The following is a 13,067-nucleotide window of genomic DNA, read 5'->3' as shown; positions in this document are numbered from 1 at the left end:
CATATTGATCTACAGTTTTCCTTTCTTGTGATGCCTTGTGATTTTGGTTATCAGGGTAATATAATGACCTCATGAGAGTTGACAACTGTGCCCTCCTCTTCTATTTTTCTGTAAGAGTTTGTTAAGAATTGTTAATTTAAATATATATATAGGGGAGCAGACGTGGCTCAAGTTGTTGGGTGCCTGCTTCCCACATGGGAGGTCCCAGGTTTGGTTCCTGGTGCCTCCTAAAGAAAAACAAGCAAACAAAAAAACCAAGTCAGGGGAGCTGATGTGACTCAGCGGTTAAATGCCAGCTTCCCACATATGAGGTCCTGGGTTCAATCTCTGGCCCCAGTATCTCAAAAAATATATGTATACCTCTGAAGCCATCTGGGTCTGGGCTTTATTTGTGATATCCCTTATAATCCTTTTATTTTTATGAAGTCACTAGTAATGTACCCTTTCATTGCTGATTTTAATAATTTGAGTCTTTTTTTCTTGGTCAGTCTAGAAGAAAGTTAATCTATTTTCTTTATCTTTTCAAACAACTAACTTTTGGTTCCATTGATTTTCTGTACTATCTATTCTCTATTTCATTTATTTCCACTCTAAATATTATTTCTTTCCTTATGCTAGCTTTGAGTTTAGTTTCTTGAGATCAAAGGTTAGGTTATTTACTTGATAAATTCTTCTTTAATACAGGCATTTACAACTACAAAATAGACTGAGCACTGCTTTCAACATATCCCTTAAATTTTGGTATGTTGTTTTTAAACTATCTCCAAGTATTTTATAATTTCCCTTGTGATTTCTTCTTTGACACACTGATGATTTAGTAGTGTGTTGTTTAATTTCCATGTTATGGGGAAGCAGATGTGGCTCAAGCAATTGGGCTCCCATCTACCATATAGGAGGTCCTGGGTTCAATACCCAGGGCCTCCTGGTGAAGGCGAGCTGGCACATGGGGCAACCTGGCCCACACGGAGTATTGCCCACACTGAGTGCCGTCCTGTGCAGGAGTGCTGCCCCATGCAGGAGAGCTGGCTCATGCAGAGAGCTGACGTACCAAGATGACACAACAAAAAGAGACACAGAAGAGAGACAATAAGAGATGCAGCAGACCAGGGAGGTGAGGTGGTGCAAGAGAAAGATCACCTCTCTCCCACTCCACAATGTCCCAGGATCGGTTCCCAGAGCTGCCCAATGAGAATACAAGCAGACACAGAAGAATACATAGTGAATGGAGACACGGAGAGCAGACAATGGAGAGACAGGGAAGAAATAAATAAATCTTAAAAAGAAAAAAAATTCCATGATATTTGTGAATTTCCCAAACTTCTTTTTCTTATTGAAATTTTCTAATCTCATTCCATTATGTCCAGAAAAGACAGTTTGTAGTATTTCAATCTTCTCAAATATACTGCTACTTGTTTTATGGCCTAATATATGTGTATCCTAGAGAATGATCCCTGTACTTGAGAGAATGTGTATTCCACTATTTGGGGGTGGACTTTTCTATTGATATCTCTTAGATCAAGTTGTTTTATAATGATTCATGCCTTCTATTTTTTTGTTGATCTTCTGTCTAGTTGTTCTTCATTATTAAAAGTGGGATCTTCAAGTCTCCAACTATTATTTTTGAATTGTGTACTTCTCCCTTCAATTCTGTCAGTTACTGATATCTTGGTGCTCTTTTGTTGGGTGTGTATAAATGTTTATATGTGTTATATCTTCCTTTATTTTAACTTAAAACTTTTTAGTTTCAAATACTTTCAGATTTACAGGCTGTTACAAAATAATACAAACCACATACAGAGAATTCCAACATTCTTCTATGCCCCTAGATATCCAGATCTGCCAAAAAAACATTTTGCCTTATTCACCACATTATTATATCAATCTTTCCATTTATCAGTCTATCAATCTCCATATCTGTCAATCCATTTTATTGAACACTTAAAAGTTACCAAAAAAAAAGATATTTATACTATCTTTTATATTTACCTTGCCATGTTCTTTATTTCATATGGATTTAAGTTATTATCTTTCATTTCAGCCTGAAGAATTATTCTCTTCAGTATTTCTTATAGAGCAGGTAATGCTAGTAAAACAGTTTTTATCTCTGAATTTCTTAATTTCTCTTTTTGAAGAATAATTTATTTCATATAGAATTCTTGTTTGACAGGATTTTTCTTTCAGCACTTGGAATACATATCAACCCACTGCCTTCTTGCCTCCAAGACTGCTAATAAGAAATCAGCTGTTACTCTTATCGAAATTACCTTTTTGAGTTGCTTCTTTCAATGTTTTCAGAATTTTCTTTTTATCTATGGCTTTCAGTAGTTTGATTATGATATGTATAGGTGTGGATCTCTCTGAGTTTATCTTCCTTGGAGTCCACTGAGCTTCCTGGATCTGTAGATTACTTTTCTGCAATTTGGGAAAGTTTCAGCCATTATTTCTTTAAGTATTCTTTCTATCTTTCCTTCTCTCCTCACCTTCTAGGAATTCCATGATGCATATTTTAAAACACTTAGTGGTAACCCACAGGTCTCTGAGACTGTTCACTTTTGTTCGTTCTTTTTTTCTTTCTGTTCCTCAGACTGAATAACCTAAGTGGACTCATCTTCAAGTTTGCTGATTCTGTCCTTTTGACAGTTTAAATCTGATGTGCCCATCTAATGAATTTTTTACTTCAATTAGAATACTTTTCAATTCCAGAATTTCTATTTGGTTCTTTTTTATAATGCCTCTCCCTTTATTTACATTGGTTCTCCTACCTTTCTGTAATCCTTGGGCACGGTTTCCTTTAGTTCTTTGAAATGGCTGATCTAGTCTTTGTAAACTAAGTCCAATATCTTGTCTTCTTCAGGAAGACTGCTTTTTACCCTGTGTATAGGTAATACTTTTCTCATTTTTTGATTGAAAACTGAACATTTAAAATAATATTTGTGGCATTTCTTCGAAATTAATATTCTCCCCCATATTCAGGGTTTGTTAACATATACTATTTGTTATTTTTGTTGTTGGTATTGTTTGGATTTTGAGTGGCTTTAGTGAAATAAAGTATATATTCTTCGCTGTGTGTGATCACTGAAGTCTCTGCTCAGTTAACTTACTGGCTAGGTAGAAATTTCTTTTAAGTGCCTGGAATCAATTTTCTCCCAACCTTTGCCAAGGGGCCTGTGTGTGTGTGTGTGTGTGTGTGCACGTGCATATATGGGGTCATATCTTCAACCCTCAGGCAACTTATAATTCTGCCATGACATCCTACCTGTTCAGAGACTCAAGATCAGCCAGAGGTGAGTGCTTAGACTCTTCTCAGGTCTTTCCTAAGCATCCTCACAGCCCTGGGCATGTGCATAGCTCTACATATGTATGTGCCCTTCTAGATTCCCATGAATATGTCAGAACTTTTCCAAGTTCCTTTGAACATTTCATTTCCAAGTTTTCCTTTTAAGCTTTTTATTACCTATTGGTTGCCCAAAGGCAACTGCCTTAGGCAGCCACAAAGATAAACAACTGTCTCTAAATGTTTTAGCTAAGTGCCCTGAAGGAGGAAGACTTTTGCAATGGGTAAGCTCCAAGTCTGGTCAAATAAATTCAAGCCCTGAGAACAGGGGTTCTAAAGGAACTGCCAGATGGGTAAAATTAAGACAATTCTCCACAAATGCTATTTTAGGGAGCCCCAAACCCATCCTACCCCCACTCCAGTGACTATTAGGAGGCTGGATTTCATTGTGGTGAGGGGACTCTTGAGATTCAAGGCTACCACAGAGCTTGGGGGAAACGAAAGGGAATAGGACAAGTTAAAACACTACAGTTCACTGTTCTTACCCAAAATTCAGTCTCTTTTCCTGAAAAAAAATGCTCCTTGTGTTGTTGCAAGCCTTCAGTTAGTTTCCAGAGTTCTGCAAAAGTTGATTTTGACCATTTTGGCCAGTGTTTTCATTGCTTTTAAGGTCGAGAAGCTTCAAAGAGGTCTTATTCCACCATTGCCACTGTCAGTTTGCTTTTTATTTCATTAATTTCTATTCTTATTTTTATTATTTTCTTCTAATTTTTATTATATTTCTGCCTAAATATATTTTGGGCATATATTGCTATTCTTATTCAGACTTCTTGAGATTGATGTTGGCTCCTTATTTTCAGCCTTTCTTCTCTGTGACATTCATTTGATCTCTGCTAAATTCCACAACTTTCACAGTACTTTTATAATTAGGTTTAAAATACATTCTAATTTCCATTATGCTTTCTTCTTTTACCCAGGTACGCTTAGAAATGTATTCCTTAATTTTCAAACATAAGGTTGAAAATTAAGTTCTCTTTTTGCTACTTACTTTAGTTTTAATTTTAATTGTACACTGTGATAAGAAAACAAATTATTTGATTTCAATGCTTTGAAATTTGAAACTGAATTTATGGCTTAAAATATGGTTGATTTTTTAAAAGTTTTTCCAGTATATTTGAAAAGAATATGTAACCCTGAAGTTGTTGGGTAAATATTCTACATATGCCCATGAGATAAACTGTGAATCTTACCATCCAAACCTTCTATGTTCTTATTGATTTTGTTTGTTCTGTCTACTGAGAGTGTTAAATCTCCCACTGTGATTGATTACTTTTTCATTTCTCCTTATATTGGTCAGTTTTGTTTTATTTAGTTTGCAGCTATGTTGTTAGATGTTTTATCTTCCTAAGCTGCTCAAAGCAATACTATGAAATGGTTCAGCTTAAGCAATGGGAATTTATTTGCTTATGGTTAATGTCCAGGAAAATGTTCATATCAAGGCATCATTAAGGGCAATGCTTTCTTCCAGAGGACTGGCTGCTGGAGATTCTTGGCTCCTCTGCCACATGGCAAGGCATATGGTGACATCTGCTGGTCTCTCTCTTCTCTTCCTGGTTTTGATTTCAGCTTCTTGCTTCCATGGCTCTCTATCTTCCCCTCTGTATTCACCTGGTTATAAAGGACTCCAGTAAGAGGATTAAGATCCATCCTGAATGAGGTGAGTCACAAGCTAACTGGAAAAGCCTCATTAAAAGGTTCTACTTACAATGGGTACATATATACAGGAATGGATTAAATTTAAGAACATATAGCTTCAAACCACCACAGACGTGTTCAAATTTAAATAATTCCTTCCCCGTGAACTTTCATCAATATGAAATGAGCCTTTCGAAAAATGGTATTTTTTGCTTTGAAATCTATTTTGTTGGACATTAATACAACTGCATTGGTCTCCTTCATATAGGTATCTGCATGGTATATTGCTTTATGACTATTTTACTTTCAACCTTTTGTTTCCTTATGTTTATACCTAAGTCTTGAAAACTGGGTTTGACTGGATTTTCAAAAAGCTAATCTGACAATACTTGTCTTTGAATCAAAACAGTCCATTTATATTTAATAGAATTTTGACATATGTGAGTCTACATCTATCTCTATCCTATATTGTATTATTGTCCAGCTTTTGCAATGTTTTTGTCTCTCCCATTTTTTTTCTTCTTTGAATTTTTTACTTTTAAAAAATCATTGCAAATGTCTACCCTCTAACAGTTTGGAGGTTTTACACTCAAATTCTGTTTTTTTTTTTTAAGAGATTACCCTACAAAATATTACATGTATGTTTAACTTAGCAAACATGTAATGTTAATCAATACCTTAGAAACATTTAACATCTCTCCTAATTGCTATTCTACTGTTGTAGCATATTTTAATTCTGTCCTTTTCCTTCTGTCTAAAATAAATTCTTTAGAATTTAGTCCAATGAGTAAGTTGTCTGGGGGCAAGCTCTCAGTTTTATGTTTGAAGATCTATTTTACCATCACTCTTAGTAGACATTTTTGCTTGGTAGAGAATTTGTGCTTAGTAGTTATTTTCTCTCAAGACATTGAAGATATTCCACTGCTACTGAGTAGTCATTTATCAGTCAAACTAATATTCCTTTAAAGGAACTCTACCCTTTTATCTGATGCTTTCAAGATTTTTCTATCTTTGGTTTTCTGTAGTATCATTATGACTAGTACAGATGAAGATTTCTTTTATCTTTTTGGAATCTGTTAAGACTTCCTCACTCTCTCATATCAAGTTCTGAAAAAGTTCCAGCGATCACCCCTTCAAAAATGGTCTCTGCTCCATTTTTCTTTTCCCTCTTTTTAGGATTCCAATTAATATATGTTGATATTCTCACTTTATCCTCCAACTCTCTTACCTTTTCTCTCTCTCTCTTTATACTGTATTTGGGGTAATTTCTTCTGGCCTACCTTCCAGTTCACTAATTCTCTCTAAAGCTAATATAAACTTTTCTTAAGCTTGTCCATTGCGTTGTCAATTTTAACTATCATTTTAGATCCAGAAGTTCTTTCTTATTTCGTTAAGTTATCATTTAGATCCAGAAGTTCTTATTTTTTTCCCCAAATCTTCAAGGTCACATTTTACAGTTCTTATTCCTTGCATCTATATTCAAGCTTTATCATTTATTTCTCTTAAAAGTAGAGAATACAGTTGTTTTTATAATTTGTGCCTTACTGTTAGATTTCTAAGCATCTGTTTCTGTTATCTGTTCTCACTCATGCTGTCTTATTTTCTTGGGTATATGTTTATCTTTGACTTAATTCTGGTTTTTTACTTGAAAAACTATAGGAAAAATGTAAGGCCTAGGATGAAGGCATTTTCCTTTTGAGAGAATTTGTGTTGGATTCTACCAGGCTCTGGGAACAGTACCAGTTCTGGACCATGTTACACTACAAGTAAGGCTCAAGATCACCCAGAATATTCAGGCATTTTGAACTAAGGCTATAATTCCTCAGGAAGGCAGATCTATTTCCTTACCCTGAGGGTGCAGCCTATTGGAATCCCAGCTTGTTACAGGAAGGTTCTCCTATTAGATTTCCCACCTTGAAAACACTTAGAGCTTTGACATTTGTTTTCCCTGTTCTGAAATACTAATAAAACAGAGTTCATATATATTGGAATTAGCAAATGCCACCAGGGCACAAGCAATTTCCATGCTCATTTACTTAAAGGAATAAAAATTGGGTCATTTCCTCAACTTTTTACCAAAATGATCCAAAATGCTTATAAACAATGTGACATGAGAGAATTGGATTTTGCTGACCTATTTGAAAATACTGTCATTTAAACCATGCTATAAAACTCCTTTACAAATGATCCAGACTATTCCTTAGTAACTGCAGAAATAAAATATTACAGAATTTATTATAGTATTTGCAATACTTAATGCTCTACCACTACCTCCCATTTAAGGTATGAATTAATGACTTGATATACTTATTCTCTCTCATTCTTACTAATTCTGGTGAGTTATTTTTGTTTTAAGTACAAAAAATGTGTGACAGTAGTATTCTGATTTGCTAACGCCATCTTTAAATCAAAAACATTTAGAAAAACCTCTTTAAGAGGAAACAAAGCAAGCTCTTCACTAGACTTTATAATTCATTTCATAATGAATTTAAAGGGATCACATAAACATAATGATCTACAAAAAATGAAGTAAAATAAATTGAATATTTATTATTCCTCAAAAATAGGAATGAATGGGTAACCTAGTCAATCTTTCTGCTTCTTCATTTATTCAACAAACATTTATGAAGTATCTTCACAGCACAGAAGATTGGTTTTAACCTTAAAGTATTTTCTGTCTAGTCAGGGAAGTATAGGAAGAAAAGATACACTGGCTGTAAAGGAAGCACAAAGGAAAAAATACCATAAATAGTCTTTGAGGAACAAGAAGATAACTGGAAGTCTCAGTTGCATCTTAAAGGGGAATTAGAATTAAAATACCAGGTGAGGGCACTTAGGCATTGCTATTACAGCAGAATAATAAGATCTAGCCCATATGTGACAGATATTAATATAAATAAATGTTCTAGACTTCCAAAGAAGATTCTTTCATTACATTATACAAAGGAACCATTTCTATTATCGTTAAACTATTTAACTTTGCCAATCAGACAGGTGAAAATGGCATCTCATTGTTTTCATTTTAATTATGAGTGCAGAATATTTTCCTAAGTTATTCATCATTTAGATATCTTTTCTATGAAATGCTCACGTCCTTTGCAATTTTTCTCCAGAGAACTTTTCCTCACAGAATTGTCAGAGCTCTGTTCTCTGTCATGTGTTGCAAGTATTTTTTCTCAATTTGTTTGTTTTTGTTTCTACTACATCAAAATTATTATTTCTACTATATCAAAATTCAAAAAGTTTATTTCATGGAAAATATATACACACGTTTAAAAAAATCCAATAGGAATAAAAGGGTGTATATCGTATGTAACTGCTACCCAAAACTCAGAGCCCCTAGCTTAGAGATAATAGTGTTAACAGTTCCTTGTCTTCCATATATATCTTGGGCATATAAAGCATGTATATGTACACAGACAGATAGATCCATGTCCTTCTCCATCCCATGAAAGCAAACTTTACACAAAGTTCAACACCTTGATTTTTCTTTAAGATTAGTCCATATTCATTCCTCATTCTTTTTCATACATACCAATTATACTATAATATGGATAGATTTAACTTATTTAAGCTATCCTCAATTACAGACATTTTGAAATTATTTCTAATCTTTAGCTGCAATGAATATACTAGACATACTTCTTTGTGCAAAAACTAAAATGCACGCAGAGAATGGATTTCTAGAAGAACTGCTAGGTCTGAGAAATTTTAATTTTGAAAGATACTACCTCAATGACTCTCAAAAACCTTTGCACCAATTTACATTTTCACCAAAAGTATGAGAGTATCTGTTTCCTCACACCTTTGCAAACACTAAATACTAATCAAACTGTATGATATTTACCTGAGAGGTAAAAAACAGTATCACATTGTTGTCTATATTTCCATATTTTAAGTTAAGTATCTTATGTTTATAAGCTCATAAATTATAAGATGGTATCTTTTTCCCTATGGACTATTTATTATCCTTTGCCTATTATATTTTCCAGTGAAGCGTTATTTTTTTTCCTTCTTTATATTTGGATATAATCCTAAATATATTCCTTAAGGTTATAAGAATTCTACTGTCTACTGCTTAAGAATTGACATATACAAAGACCAGTTTGATTTTTGTGAATCTTGGGAGCTGAGAGCTTTGAAACAAGGACAAACATGTAGTCACCTTCATAGTTGTATGGTTAAGTTTTCCTCTTAGAAGTATTCTTGATTTTCTAAGTTTAAAGGAGAGAGAATTACAGCCAGCAGTTGTGTTTGTTTTCATTGATTCCTTTTGCCTCTACTTGTCTGTTATTTTTGGCATTAAAGGTTTAATTATGTAAGCGCTTAGTATCAAAAGTATCTTTGTGAGCATAACCTTAAATATACAATCCATAACAGCTATAAAACAGTCGATTGGACACAGGTAAACAGCCATATTATAGATTAAGAAATGAAGAAAAATTACCCTGTTGTATTCCATTATAAATGATTTTATCAAAGCAACATCATTACTATAGGATTTGGTATTATTTGAGCATAGAAGATATTAAATTGGGGGTTCAGGAAAACACAAAAGTTTATTCTATTAAAAGCAATGGTATATGCTTTCAATTTACTGGGAATTGCCCAAAAGATTTCTCAGGGTCAAATTAATCTTAAAGGAAGGCACAAATTATTTAAGAAAATTGGACTTCTGTCATGTTTTGAAAAGTTTTTGGCCATTTTTTCTTTTGATTTTATGGTAAATTTTGCTATAAAGAAATTCCATTAATTTACTGAACAAAAATCTGTTTACCAAGTTCTCAATGCTGGAAATGTATCAACAAAAAATAGGAAAAAGTCCCTGCCCTCAAGCAGCTTAAATTATAGTAAACTCAAGATTTTGTTTTTCACATTTATCTAGTATTTGATGTAAAGTGATGCCTTTTTTTCCAGTGTAGACTTTGGTTTGCAACCTCATGATATCAAGACTCTATTGGGAAACGGACTTTGGCCCAGTGGTTAGGGCGTCCGTCTACCATATGGGAGGTCTGCGGTTCAAACCCCGGACCTCCTTGACCCGTGTGGAGCTGGCCATGCGCAGTGCTGATGCGCGCAAGGAGTGCCGTGCCACGCAAGGGTGTCCCCCGCGTGGGGGAGCCCCACGCGCAAGGAGTGCGCCTGTGAGGAAAGCCACCCAGCGTGAAAAGAAAGAGCAGCCTGCCCAGGAATGGCGCCGCCCACACTTCCCGTGCCGCTGACGACAACAGAAGCGGGCAAAGAAACAAGACGCAGCAAATAGACATCAAGAACAGACAACCAGGGGAGGGGGGGAATTAAATAAATAAATAAATCTTTAAAAAAAAAAAAAAGGACTCTATTAATGCACTGACACAAACTTTATGGAAAACAATTGTGCAATGATTATCAAAAGCTTTAAAAAAAAGTCTTATAAATAAACATACAAATATATCTGACAATTTCACTTCTTAGAATTTAACTAAAGAATTAAGGATGTACACAAAGATTAGGTTTTTCATCACAGCATTATGGTACTAAAAAACAGAAACAACCCAAATGTCCAATATGTACAATTAGTTGAACAGATTATGGTACTTCTATACAATGTACATAATACACTTAAAATCATGTTTTAGAATATTATATAATGATATGAGAAAATTATTATCTCCTTTAAAAATACACGTTACTATAAAAGAGTATGACAATATGATCCCATATGCATTAAAAAATACAGGTGGCTAAAGCCAAAAACATTAACCATTGTTATATCTAAATAATAAAATAGGGAGTGATCTTAATCCCTTTTTGCTTTTCTTTTTCCATATTCTCTGCTAAATTAGAATGTAATTTTAATGAGTTAACAGAGAATACATTATCTACAAAACTCAAAAGGCTTCATTTTAATCTTTTATACAAAGATTAAGTATTGTAAGTATTATAGATCAAGAACCAAGGTATATTTAATAGTTAGCTCTTTTCTCCAATTAACATACTGTAACAATTCTATAGGATTAGAGTACTCACTGAAAAGAAAAAGCATAGAACATGCCCAATATTTCCATTTATAAGGTAACATTAGATCATCAAAAATACACTTTAAGTTAATTACCTATCTAGGGCTTCCTTGAAGTATTTTCTCTGGACATCAAACTGAAAGACTGTACGTTCACAATCCGTTGAGGCATTGTCACTACCCCCATGTTTCTTCAGGAAGGCATCAAATCCATTTTCATCTGGATATTTCAAACTACCCATGAATACCACTAAGTGGAAAGAACACAAAGTCACAGAACACAAAATGTAGAAGATATTTTTATTATTTAGGATGAATTAAGGAATATTCAATTCAAAATGCATAGAAAAACTGTAAGAAAATTACCAAACACATAAATAATGACGCATTCATGATAAGATCATGGATAATTGGATAATACTTCATTAAGTGCCTGCTTTTGCAATTTCTTTAATGCTCAGATACTGCTTTTATACTTAAAAACCAAACACTTCATTTTAAAGGAAGATAAGGAAAGACGAATATAATTTATTACTTAAAAAATTTAAAATTTAAACATAATCATATAGGCAGATCAAATTGCTGCTCTAAAAATTTCTAGGGTATCAAGCTTACCCTCAAATAGCTTAGAAAACCAGCATATGAAAATACGAGTAATTCAGAAAAATAAATGTGGATTTTAATATTTTTAAACGCCTAACAGCCAAAACAGACTTTTTTAAAAACATCATAATTAAACTGAGGATTTTTTTTAAGTGGTTTCATTCTAATCCTCACTTAATACAAGTATACTCAAGGAGATTAAAAATCTTCCACTATAATATTCATATCAAAGTTTTTTTTTTTAGCCCTTTCCATGTTAAATACAGAACACTTCCAGGGAGCAGATGTGGCTCAAGCAGGTGAGCGTCTGCCTCCCACATGGGAGGTCCCGGGTTCAGTTCCCAGTGCCTCCTATAAAACAAAACCAAACCCAAAACACAGCAAGCAAAATAAACAAAAGAACCAACTCAGGCTCAGTGGTTGAGTGCTGGCTTCCTACATACAAGGTCTGGGGTACCCAGCTCCCAGTTTCTCAAAAATAAATAAATAAATAGATAAATACCACACCTCTAATGAACCCATTACCTATCTTTGAAATAAATTCATCCAAATTTGAAGGGAAAATAACACTCTGGAATGATATTTTACAAAGATCTTACTGTGCTCCAAAAAGTGTGCTAGCCCAGGCAGGTCATCCGGATCAGCAAAACTCCCAACTCCAACACAAAGAGCCGCAGCAGACTGGAGTAAGTAGAACACATACAAATAGCAAATCAATCAAAAAGGATTGTTATTAGCATCTCATCTTAAGGATTCATATGAAGATGGACGTTTTCCAAAAGACAGTAACAAAATTCTTTCCCTGAGAATCAGGAGGAGCAGCAAAGTGAAACTCACCAGAACTGTGTCAGTTTCACCCTGCTGCTCCTCCTCTTGCCATCCTGCCAAATGCTCAACAGGTGCAGACCTAAGGGAAAAAGCAGAAACAGAAAAAAAGGGAAGGCAGCCTGGCCACCCCACCCAAAAATAATTTTTTTGTGTCTCCATTTCAGAGTTCTGAACCAAGTTTATTCCCTGAATTAGCAGATTTGGGAAATCTGCAGTAGTAACAAATCTAGGTGGTTCATCTCTGAAGTTATCTCAGCAATTAAAGGCTCTGTGTTCAGTAACTCAGTTACTAGATGTGGAACCTCTCAATACATTATTCAGAAAATTTGGTTTTACTAAAATAAGGAGGAAAATATTTCAGGAAAACATCTAGTAAAGGTAATAAATAAATGGCTAAAGAGACAAAATCTTTAGCTATTAAAAACTATGGAACTAAACTTTAAAGAGGCTTTTTAGTTCTTCACTTCTCATTGAAGGTATATAGCACACATTACTTATCAGTAGATAAACTCCTAATACCTTCAAAAAATCAGAATTAGGGCAAGAGGTGCACCAGATTCTGCACTTAAAATGACTGGGGCATTAACACTACACCATTATAAATTAAAAGACACAATAAAGGAAAGAAAAACAGTTAATTCAAATCCTCACGATGAGAAATTGGGTTAT

At 34.2% G+C, this 13,067-nt stretch overlaps 1 protein-coding gene across 11 annotated transcripts in view; it reads right to left on the bottom strand.

Annotated features, from left to right (window-relative positions):
• The window catches only part of NRDC (nardilysin convertase), a 163,559-nt gene that overhangs the window by 116,555 nt on the left and 33,937 nt on the right, over positions 1 to 13,067 (bottom strand). For 8 of the 11 annotated variants that reach the window (XM_071217442.1, XM_071217443.1, XM_071217448.1 and 5 more), the window contains exons 3-4: positions 12,170 to 12,251; positions 11,064 to 11,217 (exon numbers count right to left, since the gene is read on the bottom strand). In XM_071217442.1, coding sequence (XP_071073543.1) covers positions 11,064 to 11,217; positions 12,170 to 12,251 — 236 coding nt within the window. Of the gene's footprint in view, positions 1 to 11,063; positions 11,218 to 12,169; positions 12,252 to 12,407; positions 12,478 to 13,067 lie in introns of all 11 variants that reach the window. The other 3 variants (XM_071217440.1, XM_071217439.1, XM_058303590.1) reach the window with 1 other exon arrangement.

This window comes from Dasypus novemcinctus, chromosome 9, assembly GCF_030445035.2.
Source record: "Dasypus novemcinctus isolate mDasNov1 chromosome 9, mDasNov1.1.hap2, whole genome shotgun sequence".
NCBI classification, from domain to species: Eukaryota; Metazoa; Chordata; class Mammalia; order Cingulata; family Dasypodidae; genus Dasypus; species Dasypus novemcinctus.
Note: the sequence above shows the minus strand (reverse complement) of the source record. Positions and strands in the feature narration are given on the sequence as shown.